This window comes from Motacilla alba, chromosome 25 (genome assembly GCF_015832195.1).
Source record: "Motacilla alba alba isolate MOTALB_02 chromosome 25, Motacilla_alba_V1.0_pri, whole genome shotgun sequence".
NCBI classification, from domain to species: Eukaryota; Metazoa; Chordata; class Aves; order Passeriformes; family Motacillidae; genus Motacilla; species Motacilla alba.
Window position 1 is genome coordinate 1,734,381 of NC_052040.1, and position 21,841 is coordinate 1,756,221.

Consider the following 21,841-nt stretch of genomic DNA (forward strand, 5'->3'; position numbering starts at 1 on the left):
AAGAGAGCTGTGACTGGGTCCTAAAATTGTATTTCCAGCTGGAAAACATCACTTGGCTAAGAAACATCCAGGGAATTAAACCCAGACAGGATCCCCAAGTGTTTTGTTTTCCCTGCAGAGAGCAGCTCTACTTCCCCACTCCCTGTGTCCAAAAAAAACCTCAAAGAACTTGCCTGCTGTGCAAAAAACCCCAAAAACTCACCTGCTGTGCAAAAAAACCCAAAAACTCACCTGCTGGCATCCTGTGGGCTTCCACCTGTGGGGAAGCTGCCTTGGCCATGGTGAAGGCAGATTTAGGCTCCTCTGATGTATCTCCAGTTATTTCATCATCTTTCTGTAAGCTCTCTATTCCTTCCCCTTCCTCCTCCTCCTCCTCCTCAGGCTCAGAGTTCTCTTCCTGAGAATTCTCTTCTTCAGAATCTCCTTCTTGGCTTAAACGTCTCTCCGTTGCAAGCCAAGTCAGTTTTTCCATTGTCTCCTTAGAAATAACAAAAAAAAAAAATCCCATTGTTTTATTTTCTTGTTTGGTTTCATATCATTCAGCAGCTTCCTCACTGCACCAACAGCCAATTTCACAGATCAGCACCTGCCCAGCTAAAGGATTCTGCTCTCAAACCCCTCCAGAGCTGCCTAAAATTGTAACATTCAATTTCAGCATCTGCCATTCAGCAAATGAAGCTTTAATTAAGAAGGGATTCATTAATGATTACTTAATGATCATCTCAGCTCTTACAGGCTTGCTGGAATTGTGGCCTGGAAAGTAATTTTTACTTGAAGAACTTCTTAGAGAGCAGCCTCGCTGAGGAGTCCTTGCAGCTCAGCAGTTTAAATCTGCATATTTGCAATATATTCCTGTAGTCTGGGCTTAAAATGTGCCCAGGAAAACATGGTGTCCAAATGCTCTGTGACCAGCACAATGCCAGGCTGTTAGGGAGTTATCAGCCCACCCTCCAGGGGGATCCCCAGGGGGATCCTGACTCCACAGGGTGTTTGGGACATCCACAGCTGCCCCTTTTTAAGGCTTTCCAAGTTTTATCTTTACCTGCAGCTCTGGCACTGACAGAATCGACTCTTCTGAGGCTGATGACATTTCCTCATCCTCATCTTGTGTAAAATCATCAAAATCATCTTCTTCCTCTTCTTCTTGCCCTTCCCTGTCTCCTGCAGCCTCGGGGCCGGCCGGTGTCCCCACGGACTGCCCATCAATGCTGGATGAGTCCTCTGGCCTTCCCGGGGGGCTGCTGAACTCTGCCTCCCTCTCGGCTGGGTAAGGGAGGTTCTTTGGGGAGTCGCTGGTGCCTGGTGGCCCAGCAGCCCCCCCAGGCTCCCCCTGCTGCTCCCCCCGGGGCGGGGAGGGCACAGCCCGGCGTTCCTCCTCTCCCTTCTCCTCACAGGGACCGTGCTCCTTCTTGGGGTCGTCCCCACAGGAACAGGCAGCCTCCATGTTCAGCTCCTGGCCAAGGCCCAGCATGAACTCCTCCTTCCTCTCAGCACATAAAAGATCCCTTTTCTGCGCCAGGTTTGCTTCTTTGGGAGCATCACTCAAATCTTCAGACTTGATTTCCACGGATTCATCGGGATCTTCCAAGTGAGGCAAAAGCTCCACCACAGGCAAAGGCTCTGATGTGTTCCCATCTCCCTCTCCCACCGCCCAGCTGCAGCAGTCACCCTTGCTCCCCTTGTCCTGCGTGTCCCCACGGGCAGGGTTTGTGCCACACTCCTCCTTTGGGGACAGGGTGGAGCAGGGGACAAAGAGCTCTGGGGGCTCCACCTTGGGCTCCACCTTAGGAAAAGCAGCTGGAGCAGGGACCAGGGTCAGCTGCTCCTCCCCTTCAGCCACAGCAGGAGCAGACAGACCAACAGGGCTGGGAGAGACAATCAGGGACGGGATGGAAGAGGTCACCAGGGGCTGATTTAAGGGGCAGGGGAAGGTGGAGGGATTCACCAGCAGGGTTGTGACGGGAATGGCCTGAGCGCCTCGGCCCACTGCCGTGTTCAGGGGCTGGAGCATGTTGCAGCCACTGCCGATGTTCAGCACCTTCACAGTGGTGGCAGGGACGGTCAGGATGACGGGGGAGGGCTGGATCAGAGGGGAGGGTTTGATCGGCGGGGCAGATCTCGTCCCTTTCTTCCTCTGGTGGCCCTTACGCACGCAAGGCTTGCGCGCCTTCATCCCGGCCGAGGCCGGCAGCACCAGCTTGGGCTGGAACGCCCCCGCTTCCGAGGACACCAGAGCTGGGGGTACAGCAGCTGGGAAGGCTTGTCTGGAGTTTGGCTGGGCGGCGGAAAGAACATTCTGGAATTCCAGGCCATCCCCAGCTCCCAGCACCGCCGGAACGTTCAGGGGCGGCGGCGCCGGCTGGATGGGCCGAGGGACCCGGCCCCGGAGCTTGCTGGGGGGAGCCTCTGACTGGGCCGACTTCTGAGCTTTCTGGACACTGAGGGGGCTGGAGCTGGGCTGCAGACAGGGATTGGGACGGATCAGGACAGGCTTCAGACTTGAAGACCTCTGCCTCCTCCAGGGCCTCCTGGAGAAGCGGTTGCCCAAAGGCTTCAGGGTCAGCACGAGCCCCTTGGGCATCAGCAGAGGGTATTTGTCATCACATCCCCTGTCTGAAGTTTCCTTTTCTGTCCCCGAAAGGGCAGATTCTCCATCGGGTGAGGCTGGTGACTCCTTGGCATCTTCAGCCAGCTGCTTCAGCTCTTCCTGGATGGAGGGCAAGCTTGCCTGAAGGGAGCAAGAATTCATTGGAATTTATTATTTATGGGCTATTCCTGTATTCCTGCCTTCACACAGCAGCACAGAAGGCAACAGACCTTCTACAAGCAGGTTTTATTTCCTTTATACTATTGCACGGTACCTAATAGTACTTAAAATTCATGAGTTGCACTGAAAAGCCTTTAGGAGACTCTGAGATCCTGAGAAAAACCTACGTTTTTTTGCTTTATAAAGGTTGCTTTAGTAAACACAAGATTCTGTGGGAAGGAAACTTCCCTGTGTAACAGGGGGTGATCAAGAGAATTGGATTTTATGGCATTTGAGGCCCTTGGGCACAGCCCTCCCTGACTGCCTGACTCACAGGCATGGTCTCTGCGCCTCCAAGAAAAATCCCACAAAGAAAACCCACACAAAAACCAAACAAAAGCCACCAAAAAATGAACCAAACAACAACTCCCCCGCGGGCCTGGGCGCAGAGCAGCAGAAAATACCTTTAACCAGAAGGGCAGGCGATGCTCTTCCCTCTCCACAGGAGCTTTCCACTCGTGGGGCTGGATTTCCTCACAGCACTTCACCAGCACAGGCAGCTGCTTTGTCTTCCTGTAGTACTGTGGGGACAGGAGACAAGGCCACGCGAGGTGACTGTGGGCAGGTCACCTGCTGGGACGGAGGACTGGGCTCTGGCCAAGCGTTCATGGCAATAAAGCAGTTCTTTAATAAGGCTCTACCCACAGGGACATTAAAAATCAATAACCAAGGCAGAACAGGGGCTCCCTGACATGCTGGCTGCTCCCACAGAGCTTCAGGCAGCTGTGCATGCCTTGTTTTAGGCAGGTCCTGTTTTAGGCAGGTGCTGTGCTGTTTTATGCAGGTGCTGTGCTGTTTTAGGCAGGTGTTGTTTTAGGCAGGTGGTGTTTCATGCACCTGTGGTGGTGTTTCATGCAGGTGTTGTTTCATGCAGCTGTGGTGTTGTTTTTTATGCAGCTGTGGTGTTGCTTTATGCAGGTGTTGTTTCATGCAGGTGCTGTGTTGTTTCATGCAGGTGCTGTGCTGTTTCATGCAGGTGCTGTGCTGTTTTAGGCAGCTGTGGTGCTGTTTTAGGCAGCTGTGGTAGTGTTTCATGCACCTGTGGTGGTGTTTCAGGCAGGTGCTGTGTTGTTTCATGCAGCTGTGGTGTTGTTTCATGCAGGTGTTTCATGCAGGTGTTGCTTTATGCAGGTGTTGCTTCATGCAGCTGCTGTGTTGTTTCATGCAGGTGTTGTTTTATGCAGGTGTGGTGGTGTTTCATGCAGGTGGTGTTTCATGCAGGTGGTGTTTCATGCAGGTGTGGTGTTGTTTTATGCAGGTGTTGTGTTGTTTTATGCAGGTGTTGTGTTGTTTCATGCAGGTGTTGTTTCATGCAGCTGTGGTGTTGTTTTAGGCAGGTGTGGTGTTGTTTTAGGCACGTGTTGTTTCGTGCAGGTGTTGCTTCATGCAGCTGCTGTGTTGCTTTATGCAGGTGTTGCTTTATGCAGGTGTTGTTTCATGCAGCTGTGGTGTTGTTTCAGGCAGGTGTGGTGGTGTTATTTCATGCAGGTGCTGTGGTGTTGTTTCATGCAGGTGTTGTTTCATGCAGCTGTGGTGTTGTTTCATGCAGGTGTGGTGTTGTTTCAGGCAGGTGTGGTTTCATGCAGCTGTGGTGTTGTTTTAGGCAGGTGTTGTTTTAGGCAGGTGTTGTTTCAAGCAGGTGTGGTGTTGCTTCATGCAGGTGCTGTGGTGTTGTTTCATGCAGCTGTGGTGTTTCATGCAGCTGTGGTGTTTCATGCAGCTGTGGTGTTGTTTCATGCAGCTGTGGTGTTGTTTCATGCAGCTGTGGTGTTGCTTCAGGCAGGTGTTGTTCCCAGTAGTTCACGGGACAGGATTACTGCCCAGCTGGCTGCAAACAGCACCTTTGTTTCAATTTTGCTGCTCAAAAGCTCCCTTGGATGAATTTTGAATCAGGATCACTGAGTTTTACCAGGACTATCAGGGCTCTAAAGAGTCAAATCAGGATCTAAACACCTCCCAGCTCCAGTGGCTAAGGTCAATAAAAGGCTAAATCCTCACTGCTACCAAAAGGATGACATTTTATCTTAAAAAAGAGGCCCTTGGAACACAGAGCAGCTGTGCCCTGCTGGAACAAAGCCCAGGAGGTGCCCCTTACCCTGATGATGTTGTCAGGGGCTCGGTTCATGTTGAGGTTCTTGATCCTCACTGTCAGCTGATGGGCAGTTTTGGTGGGCAGGAGGTATTTGCTGATCAAAGGCTTGGGAAAATCCGTCCCTTCAAAATGTTTCAGCCCTAAAGCCAACAAGCTGGACAGGGAAAGAGGGAGGGGAGGAGATGAGAAACCTCTCAGCTCTCCCCAAGGATTGCACCCCAGAAACTCTCCTTAACAAACCAGTTTCCACCCATTTTCTACAGTAACTGGAGCACCTACTTGTCCTCTGCCTTGGTGAAGACAATCTTGTCTCGGGGAGGGTTTGCTCTCAAGGAACAAATTGGCAGCAGCTCTGGGTACATAAAAACTTTCCTGGTTGCCAAAATCCAGGCCACTTGCTTTGGCAAACATGAGAATTCATTTGCTGGGAAGAGAATTAACAGGAACAGACAGGCATGTGTGTGAATAAACATTTTTCACAGCTCACTTCTTGAAAACCCTGCTTCTTTTACTCCTTCCACTGCAAAAACACTTTCTTCTTGTTTTTAGAATGTGCAGATTTCCTAGTTTCTCCCTTTAAGTTTACATCAGCAAAAGGTCAAATTCTTTTCTCCTTCCATCTTTTCTGTTGCTCTGCAGCAAGGCAAAGATCAAGTGGCCACTCTGAGCCCCCAGAGCATGGGGCACAGCCCAGGGGACACGAGCCCGGGGGGGGGACACGAGCCCAGGGTCCCTGGGCCCTGGAGCTGCTCCCTGGCTGCTGCACCATCCCAGGGCTGGAAGGAGCCAGAGCCCAGGGCTGCTCCAGGAGGGTCCAACTGGGAATTTCCCTTAACATATGGAATAACTCTCCCTGCTAATGCTTTCCCCACCCTGTCCCTGTGGGAAATGGATTTGTAGGAAATTGGTGTGGCTGAAGTCAAAGCTGATAGGCCAAGAAACACTTTTAATATATTGTAATTAGGAAATAATTAGCTTCTGATTGTGATGGTGTGAGTTATGACATCTGTACTGTCTCACGTTCATACGAGACTGAAAATAGAATAAAAGTCTTTTAAAACATCTCTCAATTCCCCATCTCTGGGCCAGAAAAGGGCACAATCCCCCCTGTCCCCTCACTCACCGTTCTTCACAGCCTTCCGAGGGCTCCAGTCCACTGGGACCTGGGCGTGGAAGTCCTCAATGAGCTGCAGGGCCCCCTGCAAGTTGCAGGGCTGGAACATGGTCTGGAATTTGGGGTTCTGGGGCCCCTGGTGCAGGGTGGAGCTGCAGGCAAAGCTCCCGAGCTCGCTCTACGAAGGCAGCCACAGAAACACATCAGAGAGGGAACAGACAGACATCGTGCAAAAAACCAGATTATAAATCCTCATTTGGGGCATCACAAATCCAGGGACAGAGGATTTGCTGGGAGGGTGCTCAGAAAATTGTGGATTCCCCATCCCTGACCAGGCTGGCCAGGACTTGCAGATTTCCTAGTTTTCTCCCCTAAGTTTACATCAGCAAAAGGTAAAATTCTTTTCTCCTTCTATCTCCTCCTTTTCCATCTTTTCTTCCATTTTGCCCTGGGTCAGTGGGAGGTGTCCCTGGTGTTCCACTCAGGTGGAACTGAGTGAGCTTTAAGGTCCCTTCCCACCCAAACCATTCTGGCATTCCATGACTTTTATTTCTTTTTTCGATTCCCACCCTTTCCAGAATTCCAATATTCATCCCATTAAACCCATTTTCCATTCCAATATTCATCCCATTAAACCCATTTTCCATTCCAATATTCATCCCATTAAACCCATTTCCCATTCCAATATTCATCCCATTAAACCCATTTCCCATTCCAATATTCATCCCATTAAACCCATTTTCCATTCCAATATTCAGCCCATTAAACCCATTTTCCATTCCAATATTTAGCCCATCAAACCCATTTTGCATTCCAATATTTAGCCCATCAAACCCATTTCCCATTCCAATATTTAGCCCATTAAACTGAGAACTAAGGGCCCTTTCCAGAACTTTAGTTCTCAGTTTAATGGGATAAATAAAAGAATTCATCTTTCTAAGGAAATAAATGAGAAATAAATTCATCTTTCTGAGTTTGCCCAGGGACCAGCAATGCTTTGAATTTATGGATCTCAGATTTCAGGCATTCCTTACCAAAAACATCTGGGTGGTGCTGGCCTCTGAACTCAGAGCAGGGTTGAAACTTGCCAGGAGATGGATTTGAGTCAGGAGCTGAACGTGCTTGAGGAATAAAATCAGACAAATTGGAGGTTTTTTTTTCAGTTTATCACAAACCCAAGGAACTGGAAAGCACAAGTCTAAAGGCACGAGAAATATCTCCTGAGCACAGCAAAAATCTCTGACTACAAAAAAATCTTAAAAGCAATAGAAAACTGAGGGGAAAGTTGAAGATCCACTGGCAGAAAGTTTATTACACCAATTTTGAAGACATCAGCTGTTGAAGTCTTTGGGCAGTTTCCTAGCTTTTGTGCCAAATTCTCATCGTGACCAACACAGAAATTATTTTTTTTCCTACACAAACACATCATTTTTTCTTTAGCAAGAACAATTTCAGCTCTCAGAACTGCCCACTTCTGAATTTCTACACGGTTTTGTGTGGTGGCAGGAGGAAAAAAAAAGTAATTCAAACTAGATCAAGAATAATATCCTTGTAAGGATATTATCCTTTGTTACTAGGAATAATATCCTAGTAAGAAAGTTGGTGAAAATAGGATTTTTACAGAATACAAGCACTGATTACCTGCTGCATTTGCTGCTGGAGCCTCTTCCTTTGTGCACTGTCCAGAACAAGGCTGTGGAGGGGCTTCTCATTTTGGGATTTGGATTTTTCAGCCTCTTGGGGTGCTTTGATTGAGGACTTCTTCATTCTCAGCTGCTCCAGCTGCTCCTTCACCGTCTGGTGCTGCTTGTTCAGCAAATTGGCCAGAGGCTCCTCAAATCTGTGTGAACCCAAAATGTAATACATCAATGGTTTAACAATGCTTCCTGTTTATTTAGAACATTTTAATTTGTTTAGAGCATTATTTATTTATTTTACTCCCTATCTGGGTTGCTCAGTTTGCTTTTGCCATCCCTGTACTACTCAACAATAACTCCAGCTTGAAAAACCTGAGTTATCTGCACATAAAAGAATTTCAGAGCACCCCAGCACTGCTGTAATTTTGGGGTACAATGCTTCAGCTGCTTATTCCAAGGACACTTTAAAGCCTTTCCCACCTTTCCCAACCATCTGTGCCCCACTCATGTGTTCAGCTGCTCTCCCCAGCACTTGGGACCAATCCAGAACGCATCACCCCATCTAATTTAATTTTTAAATTTTAATTTTTACCATCAGCAAGGGCTGAAGCCAAGGTATTATCACCAAGGGATTATAAAGTGGCATTTTTAACACCTGAAAGGTCTCCAGAAAGACCACACACTGCCTCAAATCCTGCTGCTTTATTAAAAAAATAATTAATTATTACCCAGCCTTCAGCTGAAAACTTTACCAGAGATCCTACAGTAAGAGCTGCTCCTGTGGCAGAAGGAGTTCATTATTATTCATTATTTTATTTTAGCTACACCAGTTAATCTCCTGATTTCTGCTGGTGATCAGCTCTAAACAGGCACGAGCCCACTTCATTAAAAAATCAATTAATTATTACCCAGCCTCCTCCTGAGAACACTAGCAGAGATTCTTCAGTAAGAGCTGCTCCTGTGGCAGGAGTTCATTATTATTCATTATTTTATTTTATTTATTTTAGCTAATATTTTAGCTATTAATCTGCTGATTTCTGCTGGTGATCAGCTGTAACAGGCACGAGCCCACTTCATTAAAAAATTAATTAATTATTTCCCAGCCTTCAGCTGAGAACTTTACCAGAGATCCTACAGTAAGAGCTGCTCCTGTGGCAGGAGTTCATTATTATTCATTATTTTATTTTATTTATTTCAGCTACACCAATTAATCTGATTTCTGCTGGTGATCAGCTTCCCTTCTGTGCCAGGCCTGAGGTCATTACAGAACTGTTCCATGATGCTCCTAATGCAAGGAATCATAAAACCAACAGGAAATCCAGCAGAAATCCTTACAGAATCCTGTACCCAGATAAAACCAGGGAAGAAACCACTGGGAGAAGTGGCCCACCAAAGAAAAATTAGTCAAACCACCCATTATCAAGGCCAAATGCACACAAATAAGAGCATAAAGCTGCCTGGCTTTCAGTTTGTAGCTGGTTTTCGAGCTGCTGCACTCCCCTCTGGCACTGCTCAGCCCAGAGGGAGCATCCAGAAACTCCAGCCTTCCCTGTAGCTCCTTTCCCAAACAGACACAGCTTGATCTTGAGCTGATCTGCCCCATAAACAAGGAGCCACTGCTCGTCCTGCAGCTCCTCTTTAGCCTGCAGCTGCTGAAACCCAGTGGAATTCTTCCCTGGAGAGAAACCACAGAATCATGGAATGCTTTGGGTTGGAGGGACCTAAAAATTCATCTCATTCCACCCCGTGCCATGGTAGGGACACCTTCCACCATCCCAGGCTGCTCCAAACTGTCCAGCCTGGCCTTGGGCACTGCCAGGGATGCAGGGGCAGCCCCAGCTGCTCTGGGAAATCTGTTTCCATGTGTTTAATCCCAAGCATCCAAAGATTGCTGAGCTCAGGAGTTTCAGCTCCTCATCCCTCCGAGTTTAGGTGCAAGGGGATTTTTGGTGGGGGCAGTGTGAGAACCATGGAATGGTTTGGGTTGAAACAGCCTTTAAAACTCATCCAGTGCCATGGGCAGGGACCCTTTCCACCATCCCAGGGTGCTCCAAACCCTGTCCAACCTGGCCATGGACACTGCCAGGGATGGAGCTGCTTTAGTCCTGTGGGATTTGCAGGCAATTTTTGACAAGGGAAGGGATGAGAATCTGACTCCATGTTTCAGAAGGCTGCTTTATTATACTGATATATATTCTATTAAAAATGCTAGATTAAAACTGTACTAAACTAATAGAGAGAAAGGATTGATCAGAAGGCTGGACAGGAAGAGAAAGGAATGAATAACAAAGGTTTGTGACTGAGCAGAGTCTGAGCCAGCTGCATCCTTGACTGGTCATTAAGCAGAAACACCTCCCACGGACCAATCAAGGAAGCACCAGTTGCATTCCACAGCAGCACAGAGTTATTGTTTGCATTTCTTTCCTGAGGCTCCTCAGCTTCTCAGCAGCAGAAAATCCTGGCAAAGGATTTCCATAAAAATGTCATGGTAACAAAGCCCCTTTCCTCTTCAAGCTGCTGCTGTGTATAAACCCAAAAATGACAATCCAGACTTCCCAGACACCTCATCCCTGGGCAGCCATTTCCCTTAAAAAGGGCCAACACACATCCCAGGGGTTTAATTAAATTAAAAGAGAAGGTGACACTTGCTTGAGGAGCTGTTCTGTCCATCTCCTGCCATCACAATGTCAGGGCAGCAAGGGAGCCTTGCAAAAAGGGGAAGAAAATGATGATTTTTCTGCCTGATGCTGCATCACCCCAGCCCCAGCACAGGGAGGGGTGGCTGCCACTGAGGTTGGGACAATCTTTGCCCAGGTCCTGCAGAGCTTTGATCCCACAGCCAGCAGGTCCAGGCTCTCTGCCCATTTCCTGGGAGAGCCACCCCATCCGTGCCACCTCCTGCTCCACTGAGCAGTGCCAGGGACAATTTCACACGGACACGTGGTGACAGGACACGGGAATGGGTTTAAATTAGAAGATGAGAGATTTAAATTAGATTTGGGGAAGAAATTGTTCCCTGTGAGGGTGGAGAGACCCAGGCACAGGGTGTCCCATCCCTGGAAGTGTTCAAGGCCAGGTTGGACAGAGCTTGGAGCAGCCTGGGGTAGTGGAAAGGGCACGGCAGGGGTGGAATGGGATGAGTTTGAAGTTCCCTTCCAACCCAAACCATCCCATGATTATAGAGCACAGAGTTTGGAGAAGCAGGAACAGATTCCCCCCTGCAGATCCTACCCTGTGGGGGAACATTTACAAATCTCTGTTTTCAGCTGAAATAAAGAACAGCACCAACCTTAGTGCAGGCACTCTTGCTCTTTCTGTCCCTTTGTTCATTATTTTTAATTTTCAGATGCAAGCAGATTTTCAGATTACAAGCAGTGAAGTCAATGGTGGCAAACAGAAGAAAAATCAATTGCATTATCCAATCCCATGAAGAAAAATGGCTCAGAGCTTTCAGAACAGTGGCCTGAGCTGCCAGGACAGTTCTTCTCTTTGGTGGCTGCCAGAGGTAACCAGAGGCTTTTCCTCAGATGAAATCAGGACATAAAACAAATGCTCCTACCTGAGGGCCTGGGGGGTGTTAAAACTTGGCCGAGACTCCGTGACAGCATCTCCATCCTCTGGCCTTTCATCTTTCACGCTGGAGAAACCCATCTCACCCTGGAACTGGCAGCAGACGTGGAGCAAGTCAGGAGGAGAAAGCTCAAGGAAGACATTTACCTTTGGCTCATGAAGCTCACGATGATCTGCTCAGCACAGACCTTCACTTCAGGAAATCCCTACGGATCTTCACTTCAGGAAATCCCTACAGACCTTCAGGAAATCCCTACAGACCTTCAGGAAATCCCTACAGACCTTCAGGAAATCCCTACAGACCTTCAGGAAATCCCTACAGACCTTCATTTCAAGAAATCCCTACAGACCTTCAGGAAGTCTCTACAGATCTTCATTTTGGGAAATCCCTACAGACCCTCAGGAAATCTCTACGGACCTTCACTCCAGGAAATCCCGACGGACCTTCATTTCAAGAAATCCCTACAGACCCTCAGGAAATTCCTACAGATGTTAATTTCAGGAAATCCCTACAGACCCTCAAGAAATCCCCACAGACCCTCAGGAAATCCCCACAGACCTTCATTTCAAGAAATCCCCACAGACCCTCGGGAAATCCCCACGGATCTTCTTCACTTCAGGAAATCCCTACAGACCCTCAGGAAATCCCTACAGACCCTCGGGAAATCCCTACAGATGTTCATTTCAAGAAATCCCTACAGACCCTCAGGAAATCCCTACAGATCTTCATTTCAGGAAATCCCTACAGATCCTCAGGAAATCCCTACAGATGTTCATTTCAAGAAATCCCTACAGACCCTCAGGAAATCCCTACAGATCTTCATTTCAGGAAATCCCTACAGATTTTCATTTCAGGAAATCCCTGCAGACCTTCCCTCCAGGAAATCCCTGCAGACCCCCACTTCACAGACCCTCCCTCCAGGCAATCCCTGCAGACCTTCCCTTCCTAAAGCTAAAAATGCCCCAGCAGAGGCAGAGCCCCTGGCACACCCATCCCTGAGCCCTTCAGGTGCCATGTCACAGCTGACAGCTCTGCTCCTCAGTGCCACACTCAGTTTATCATCACTTACTGTCTCAAACAGCTCCTCCATCAGCTCATTCACCTCCTTTTCTGCAAGTAAAATTAGAAAGGATTATGAAGATGCCTTTTCCAAGAAACACTCAGCAGTCCTGTCAGAGTATCAACTCAATTAAGGAATTTCTCTCACAAAGGGAAACCCTCCTCCTGCAAACAGAGGACCAAAAAAGAAAGGCCCCTGATAATTCCTTTTTTAATGCTGGCCCCCCCAAAAAAACTAGAGCTGAGATTGTCTGGATTCTAAAATAACATATAAAAACTCATTTTCATGATTCAATTTAAACTTCTGTAAATCTGCAGCAAGACCTAATGCAAGCCAGAAAGTGCTGTGTTTATAAAACTAAGCTGGAGACTGTGAGGACTTCAAAATTTAATTAAATTCAATCACAAGGCAAGCATTCCAGTCGGAACTGCCTGAAGCTTTCAGAATGTATCACCACCTAATTTCAGGTTTTATTGTCACCTAAATATTGTTCTTCAGGCTGTGCTGCACCTGAGCACAGCAGCTGAGCCCAGATCCTTCCTCATACTCCCAGAGAGCCAAAAGCTGATCAAACCAGCGTGCAGATCTTTATTTAATATCCTAAACTACAAAAACCCTTGCCACAAAACACTTCCCAAGGAATTGCTACAGCCAACAAGACAGGAGGGGGAATTCCTGGGGAACTTACTGGGGATTCTCACAGCACGGTCATTCCTGAAATCTTCTGTGTCTGGCTCATCCAGATCTTCCAGGAAATTGTACTCAGGGTCGTCATCATCATCAGCTTCATCTACAAAGGAGCAGGTTTGGGACAGGTTTTGTCATCAGCCTGCCCCAGCACCAAGCCAGGAGCAGAAGCTCTTTGTTCACTGTCACAAAGAGGGCTGGAATTACTGCTGGAAATGAATTGTATTTCTGGAAGCAATAGCAAACCCTCCTCCTTTCAAAGTGAGCTGTCAGGACCCTGAGTTACACCCACTCCCATTCTGGAAAGCTGGCTTGACTCTCTGGGATCTGAGTTTCAGCTAATTTAGAAAGAGTCCAGGAGTGTCATTTCAGTTTCTGGTTTATATTCAATTTGCACAACTGTAAACAACCAGGAAATACAGAGAAAAAACGAGGCCAGGCCCCAGAGCTTGTTCCTGTTCCTTCTGAAAAATAAAAGAACTTTTCCTACCCAAAAAAACCCCCAAAAAGAGAATGTGGCCCAAGCAAGGAGTACAACACACTGGGATTCAGGTGCATCAGGGGTTAAATCCACCACTTCCCTTTGTGGCTGCCAGTTCCTGTCCTATTTACAGGATAGTCCATAAATATTTACAGCTGAGACACCTGAAGTTTAAACACTCTCACAACAGGGAAGATGAGGAAAGCCAATTGCAAGACTCAGAACGGGATAAAAAAAATTAATGGCTGCAGACAAAAATATCATGTCTGAACAAAAAAAAACCAGCTTCAGCCTTCCAACAGACAATCACGGAATGGTTTGGGTGGGAAGGAACCTTGGAACACAAGTCCTGGTGATAGTGTAGGGATAAAATGTTTCTAAAATCATGGTGCATTCAGGGGGGTTAGAAGGAAAGCCAGGCTTAGCAGGCCCTGGGAAAATGTCAGGCCTGTGCTTGGCAGATCATGTGAAACTGCACCTGTGTAAGCAGATAAGTGATATGATTGCTAGATGTGATGATTGCTTAGCAATTAGATAGAATCACTGTTTAATTGTCAGAAGAATCACGGGATGTTCAAGGGTTTGAGGGGGATCTGGAGAAAGCCATGCTTGGATGAAATCAATGCATCCAACAGAGAAGTTTCATCATTCACATGAAGGAGCACCTGAGGCAGCTGGAGCTGCTTAGCCTGGAGAAAAGGAGGCTCAGAGGTGACCTTATCACTTTCTAGAACTTTCTGACAGGAGGTTGTGGTCAGCTGGGGTTGGGCTCTTTCTCCAAGAACTGACAGAACCAGAGGACACAGCCTGAAGCTGCACCAAGGAAAACTTAGGCTGGATATAAGGAAAAAGTGTTATTTACATATCCAATATATTGGATATCCAAATAATCGGATATTTTGGATATCCAAAATTGTCACCCTGATTTTCTAAGCCTTCTGATGTTTGCATTCTTGTAACAAACTCTCTCACACACAGTTCTGTAAACAACTTATGTTTTGCATTCTTTCATGGAGGAGGAGAGAATTGATGGACTCTTTGTCCAGTGTCATTGGAGAGGTGGCACTGTCACCCTCCAATCCACTGTCACTTCTGGAAAACTATAAATGTTGCAGTCAGAAAATAAAGGTCTCTCTTTTTTGTTCACCTGGAGAGCAGCAGTGTCCGTGTCGTATTACGACACAAAATATCCAAATATATTGGATATATAAAAAAATATATATAAAAATATATATAAAAATATCCAAATATATTGGATATATAAATATATATATAAATATATATAAAAATATCCAAATATATTTGATAAATAAATATATGTATAAAAATATATATAAAAATATCCAAAAATATTGGATATATAAATATATATATAAAAATATATATTAAAATATCCAAATATATTGGATATATAAATATATATATATATAAAAATATCCAAATATATTGGATATATAAATATATATAAAAATATCCAAATATATTGGATATATATAAAAAAAAATATATATATATAAATATATATAAAAATATCCAAATATATTGGATATATATAAAAAAATATATATATATAAATATATATAAAAATATCCAACTATATTGGATATATAAATATATATATAAATATATATAAAATTATCCAAATATATTGGATATATAAATATATATATAAATATATATAAAATTATCCAAATATATTGGATATATAAATATATATATAAATATATATATAAAAATATCCAAATATATTGGATATATAAATATATATATATATATATATATAAAAATATCCAAATATATTGGATATATAAATATATATAAAAATATCCAAATATATTGGATATATAAAAATATATATATATATAAAAATATATATAAAAATATCCAAATATATTGGATATATAAAAATATATATAGAAATATATATAAAAATATCCAAATATATTGGATATATAAATATATATAAAAATATCCAAATATGTTGGATATATAAATATATATATAAATATATATAAAAAAATATCCAAATATATTGGATATATAAAAATATATATATATAAATATATATAAAAAAATCCAAACATATTGGATATATAAAAATATATATATATAAATATATATATATAAAAATATCCAAATATATTGGATATATAAATATATATATATATAAAAAAAAATATCCAAATATATTGGATATATAAATATATATATATATATATATATAAATATCCAAATATATTGGATATATAAAAATATATATATAAATATATATATAAAAATATCCAAATATATTGGATATATAAATATATATAAATATTATATATATAATATATATATTTTATATATATATATAAATATATATAAAATATCCAAATATATTGGATATATTTTAATATATATATAAATATATATTAAAATATCCAAATATACTGGATATTTTTCTATACAGGAAAATATTAGATATATTTTCCAACATCCAATATATTAGGTTGGGTGTTAGGACAAAGAAAGGGTGACAAAATTCTGCAATGACCTGCCCGGGGAGGTGGTGGAGCCACTGAAAGGAGCCTGGACGGGGCAATTTTAACCCAAACGAAGGGCGTTTGTCACAGCAGTGACCCTGCCCAGCTCCAGCTCTGCCAGGTACCTTCGTTCTCCACGTCATCATCCATGAGCCCCCTGAGCCACCTCTCCCACACCTCGTCGTGGCCCGTGCTGGGCTCGTACATGTCGGGGGTGATGTCGGGGGCGCGCAGCTCGGCCTCCAGCTGCCCCAGGGGAACGTCCTTCAGCGGCATCTTGGAGCGCGTCCGGAAGGCGATCAGGCTGTCCTCCAGGGGCTGCGGGGACAAACGCAACCTTCTTGGGATCTTCAGGCAGGAAAAAGCAAAAGAGTGCCTGGAAAATCCCACAGATCCCTCCAGAGCGTCCCAGGAAAAAAACCCAGAATGCCCCAGGAAAAACCCCAGGAAAAACACCCCAGAATGCCCCAGGAAAAACCCCAGGAAAAACACCCCAGAATGCCCCAGGAAAAACCCCAGAAAAAAACCCCAGAAAAAAACCCCAGAAAAAAACCCCAGAAAAAAACCCCAGAAAAAAACCCCAGAAAAAAACCCCAGAAAAAAACCCCAGAATGCCCCAGGAAAAAACCCAGGAAAATCCCAGAACGCCCCAGGAAAAACCCCAGGAAAAACACCCCAGAATGCCCCAGGAAAAACCCCAGAACAAACCCCAGAACGCCCCAGGAAAAAACCCAGAACAAACCCCAGAACGCCCCAGGAAAAAACCCCAGGAAAAACACCCCAGAATGCCCCAGGAAAAAAACCCAGGAAAAACACCCCAGAATGCCCCAGGAAAAAAACCCCAGGAAAAAAATACCCCGGAAAAAAAAACCCCGGAAAAAAAAAAACCCAGGAAAAAAAACCCAGAAAAAAAAAAACCCAGAAAAAAATACCCCAGAAAAAAAAAAAACCAGAAAAAAAACCCCAGGAAAAAACCCCAGGAAAAAAACCCAGGAAAAAAAACCAGGAAAAAAAACCAGGAAAAAAAACCAGGAAAAAAACCCAGAACACCCCAGGAAAAAAACTCCAGGAAAAAAAAAACCCGGAAAAAAAAAACCCCGGAAAAAAAAAAACCAGGAAAAAAAAAAAAAAACAGAAAAAAAAAAAAACAGAAAAAAAAAAAAAACAGGAAAAAAAAAACCAGGAAAAAAAAAACCAGGAAAAAAAAACCCCAGAAAAAAAAAACCCAGAAAAAAAAAAAAAAACAGGAAAAAAAAACCCAGAAAAAAAAACACCAGAAAAAAAAACCCAGAAAAAAAAAAAAAACCAGAAAAAAACCCAGAAAAAAAAACCCAGAAAAAAAAAAACCAGAAAAAAAAAAAACCAGAAAAAAAAAAAAAAACAGAAAAAAAACCCAGGAAAAAAAAAACCAGAAAAAAAACCCAGAAAAAAAAAAAAAAAACAGAAAACAAAAAAAAACCCAGAAAAAAACCCAGAAAAAAACCCCAGGAAAAACCCCAGGAAAAAAACCCAGGAAAAAAACCCAGAACGCCCCAGGAAAAAAAACCCAGGAAAAAAAAAACCCGGAAAAAAAAACCCGGAAAAAAAAAAAACCCAGGAAAAAAAAAAAAAAGGACAGAAAAAAAACCCAGAAAAAAAAAAAAAAAAAAAAAAACCCCAGAAAAAAAAAAAAACCAGAAAAAAAAACAGGAAAAAAAAAAACAAAAAAAAAAAAAAAAAAAAAACAGAAAAAAAACCCAGAAAAAAAACACCCAGAAAAAAAAAAACCCAGAAAAAAAAAAAAAAAAAACAGAAAAAAAAAAACCCAGAAAAAAAAAAAAAAAAAAAAACCCAGAAAAAAAAAAAACCCAGAAAAAAAAACCCAGAAAAAAAAAAAACAGGAAAAAAAAAAAAAAAAAAAAAAACAGAAAAAAAAAAAAGAAAAAAAACCCAGGAAAAAACCCAGAAAAAAAAAAAACAACCAGAAAAAAACCCAGAAAAAAAAAACCCAGAAAAAAAAAAAACCCAGAAAAAAAAAAACACCAGAAAAAAAAACCCAGAAAAAAAAAAACCCAGAAAAAAAAACCCAGAAAAAAAAAAAACCAGAAAAAAAAACCCAGAAAAAAAAACCATGAAAAAAAAAAAAACAGGAAAAAAAAAAAAAAAAAAAAAACCAGAAAAAAAACCCAGAAAAAAAACCCAGAAAAAAACCCCAGGAAAAACCCCAGGAAAAACCCCAGGAAAAAAACCCAGGAAAAAAACCCAGAAAAAAACCCCAGGAAAAACCCCAGGAAAAAAAAACCCCGGAAAAAAAAAAAAACCAGGAAAAAAAAAAACCAGGAAAAAAAACCCAGGAAAAAAACCCAGAACATCCCAGGGGAAAAAAAACAGAAAAAAAGCCCAGGAAAAAAGAAACAACAAACAAACAAACAAAAAAAAACCCAAAAAAACCAAACAAAAAACCCCCACAAAAACAAAAAAAAAACCCACAAAAAACCCCAAAAAAACAACAACAACAACAAAAAACAACCAGAAAAGAGCACAGGAAAAAAAAAACACACACAGAAAAAAAAATAGAAAAAACAAAATGAAACCAAAAAACACAGAAAAAAACAGGAAAAAACCCTGAAAAAAAACAGAAAAAAGCCCAGAAAAAAAAAAACACCAGAAAAAATAAGAAAAAAAAACAGAAAAAAAAAAAACAAACAGAAAACAGAAACCCAGAAAAACCCAAAACAAGAACAACAAAAAAAAAAAAAGAAAAAAAAGAAAAAAAAATAGAAAAAAACCCCAGAAAGTCTCCTCCTGTCTGTAAAACGTTGGCCAGCAAGGCAGCAGTGTACCTGGTAGGAGTCCATGCAGATGGGGCTCGAGGCCAGCTCCTCATCCACTGCATGCAGCTTCTCCATGAAGGTGCTGTCCCTGCTCTGCTTGGGTTTGGGAGGTGGTGGAGGTCCCATGGGCACCACTTCAGCACTGATGTGTCTAACAACGGCTGGGGTGACCACCTCCATCTGATTGAAAAGGTTAAAAGGTTTTATTCAGGACAGGGGTTTCCAGGGACCGAGGAAATCCCTTTTTCTGATCAGAAATGGGGAAATGCTTCACAGAAGGATGTGGAATTTTCCTAATTACATTCGCTTTGCTTTGCAGAAAGTCCAAAGAAATATGAAGATATTAGGAAATATGGAAGTCCAAAGAAATATGAAGATATTATGAAATATGGAAGTCCAAAGAAATATGAAGATTTATTATTTATTATTATAATGAAAGGGGACATTTGGAGGATCTGAGTATCAGTCTCGACATCACCACAGCTGATAAACCTGAACCCAAATCATTGTGGCAGAATCCTCCCAAAACCAAACTCATGCTGAGTGGAACGTGGAAATACCAGTCCAATATTCTGGTTTTGATCCCAGCGTCAGCTCCCAGGGGCTTTCTGATTCTTGTCTGCTGATCCTTGGCCTGCACCCACCACTCCCTCTGCCCGTGCACAGTCACACAAACACCTTCATGCTTTTACCAAGTTCACCTTCTGCTCCCAAGCCAAGCACAGAAAGCCATGCTCCTGCACTCCTCAGAAAAATAATCATTTTATCATTAATCTGAAGAACTGACAACAGTTTCCATACCAGAGCTTTACACTCAGAGCTCTTTTTACACTCAGCCCTTCTGCAAGGAAACGTGGCAGTGGGGACCCTAAATCCACCTGGCAGCTGGAATGTCCCCACAACTTCAGGAATTGATTTGTTGGGGGATTTGGATGAATAAATTAGGAACAACAACTGTTTCCTCCAGGTTTACCTCACAGAGGGTCCCTCCCTCCTCATCAGAGGAGCGCCTTGTCCTGGACCTCTTGGCTCCACGAGGAGAAGAAGCTGTGCTCTCCACATCACTCTCCAGCAAGCTCTGCAGGGCAAGAGGTGCACAACACTCTCAAAAACCATCGTGCCACAACCATCAGCTGCTCTAAATAACATTTCAAAGACTCTCTTCCAGCCAAATGAATAGCAGAGCACTGAAGAATGATTGCTGGAAGACTTCCAAGCATCCACGTGTTCAAATAAACTGTGTTTTCCTGCCTCAGGCACGGAGCTCTGTGCTGAACACACAAGCTGCATTTACCTCTTCTGCAGTCTCATCCTCCTCTTCATCATCAGGCTGGTATTCTTCATCAGAGGAATCATCTTCCTCCAGGGGAATGTCCACAAACTGAGGAGGCTGCACACAAGAGAAAGAGGGTGACCACTCTTAACAGCAGGAGGAGGAGCTGCACAGTCAGAGCAAGTCTTTCAAAGTGAGGAAACACCCTGAAGCTCAGAAAGGAAATCCTGACGAAAGCAAAGAAATAAATCACTAAAAGACTGGCAAAGGAAAGCCAAGGTGCAAGAACAGGCACAAACAATTGAGTATTTTTATGATGGAAACTGCATGAGCAGACACCAGCTCAGAGATGGTTTTAGTACATGAGTCTGCTCCAGCCCTCCAGAAGATCTCAGCCTCAGCAGGAAGCTCCAGAATGATCTGCCCTTCCCCAGCAATAATTCACTTACCTTCACCTCATTTGCCTTCTTAATTGGAGAAATATTCCATGTTGGAATCACCTGGGGACAGCAAAAACACTCGGGCTGTGTCACACAGGCAGGGTCAATGTCATCAATCTAAGGAGCACCTGAGCTTGATCTCCACAGTGGCCAAACAACAACAGAGCTCAAACAAAGCCTTCAAACCTCCCAGGGGATCTCCAGGAAGTGACTGCAGGACAATGGACACTGGGAGTTCAGTGCCCTTGCCAGGCCTGGCCTGGCTCTGTGTTGCTCAGCTCAAATTAATCCTTTTTTTAACACTGGCTTGACTGATTTGTGTCACTCCAAGACTCAAACCACATTTATGCTCCTCTTTAGAGGGTCACACAACCAAAACCCCTGGCAGACTAACAGGACAGGCTGAGCTGGAAGGGACAAGGATCACGAATCCATGCACAGACACCCCAACAATCCCACCCTGGGCATCCCTGGGAGCATTGTCCAAACTTTCCTGGAATTCTGGGACCATTCCTGGGGAGCCTGGGCTCCTCTGGGGGAAGAAGCTTTTCCTAAATCCAGCCCAAACGTCCCTGACACAGCTCCAGCCATTCCCTGGGTGCTGTCCCTGTCACACAGAGCAGAAGTTGGAGCAGATGATTTACTCACCCCTCCTTTCTCCACCACCTCCTTCAGTTTGGAACGAGTCATTTTGGGCTCCTGAGAGTTGAAAACAAGACAACAGCAACAATTTCAGTCCTTTCCTTAAGGACAGACTTTTCCCCAGCAAGTCTTTACTATGAGTAAAGTTACTATGAGTAAAGTGTAGTTTACTATGAAGCTTTTCTCATTTTTAAAATTCATTACCTTTAAATTCACTGCCTTTAAATTAATTTAATCTTTCAGACATCACCACAGCGACCTCAAAAACAACTCCTCCTATTTCTGTCTCATAATTTACACTCAGACATTACTCACTTCATCCAGGTGGCAAATCTGACAATGAAACTAAATTATTTTAACAGGTAAATTACTTTTTTGTTCTACCTCTTCTCCCCACATGCCAGGAAGGCACGAACTGAGCAAGCTTTTTACTCACAAACAAAGGAATATCTTCTGTCTCACTGATGGCTGCTTTCACCATGGCCACCACATGTTCATTTGTGATCACTTCCTAAAGGAACACACAAAACCAGGGTGTTTATCAAAGAGAAACAGACAACACAACAAGAGTTGGAATAAATTACCTGGAAAATACGATGGGGAAATACTCAGTGTACAACAGGCTTTGTAATTACACCGTAGCAAAAATGCTTGCTCAGAGATCCGACAGCAAAATTTAAATTAATTAATTTAAAATAAATGA

General features: G+C 43.3%; 1 protein-coding gene across 5 annotated transcripts in view; it reads right to left on the minus strand.

Annotated features, from left to right (window-relative positions):
• The window catches only part of LOC119711502 (GON-4-like protein), a 37,383-nt gene that overhangs the window by 10,249 nt on the left and 5,293 nt on the right, over nt 1-21,841 (minus strand). For 4 of the 5 annotated variants that reach the window (XR_005259733.1, XR_005259732.1, XM_038161835.1 and 1 more), the window contains exons 4-21: nt 21,575-21,649; nt 21,145-21,195; nt 20,506-20,556; nt 20,078-20,173; nt 19,757-19,861; nt 18,793-18,963; nt 16,096-16,318; nt 12,969-13,070; nt 12,290-12,330; nt 11,209-11,312; nt 7,654-7,852; nt 7,047-7,133; nt 6,022-6,190; nt 5,178-5,322; nt 4,902-5,052; nt 3,211-3,327; nt 1,043-2,728; nt 232-478 (exon numbers count right to left, since the gene is read on the minus strand). Coding sequence is in view for 3 of the 5 variants with exons in the window: in XM_038161835.1 (XP_038017763.1) it covers nt 232-478; nt 1,043-2,728; nt 3,211-3,327; nt 4,902-5,052; nt 5,178-5,322; nt 6,022-6,190; nt 7,047-7,133; nt 7,654-7,852; nt 11,209-11,312; nt 12,290-12,330; nt 12,969-13,070; nt 16,096-16,318; nt 18,793-18,963; nt 19,757-19,861; nt 20,078-20,173; nt 20,506-20,556; nt 21,145-21,195; nt 21,575-21,649 (3,820 nt within the window). In the remaining 2 variants the exon portion in view is untranslated. The remainder of the gene's footprint in view (nt 1-231; nt 479-1,042; nt 2,729-3,210; nt 3,328-4,901; nt 5,053-5,177; nt 5,323-6,021; nt 6,191-7,046; nt 7,134-7,653; nt 7,853-11,208; nt 11,313-12,289; nt 12,331-12,968; nt 13,071-16,095; nt 16,319-18,792; nt 18,964-19,756; nt 19,862-20,077; nt 20,174-20,505; nt 20,557-21,144; nt 21,196-21,574; nt 21,650-21,841) is intronic. The other variant, XM_038161836.1, reaches the window with a different exon arrangement.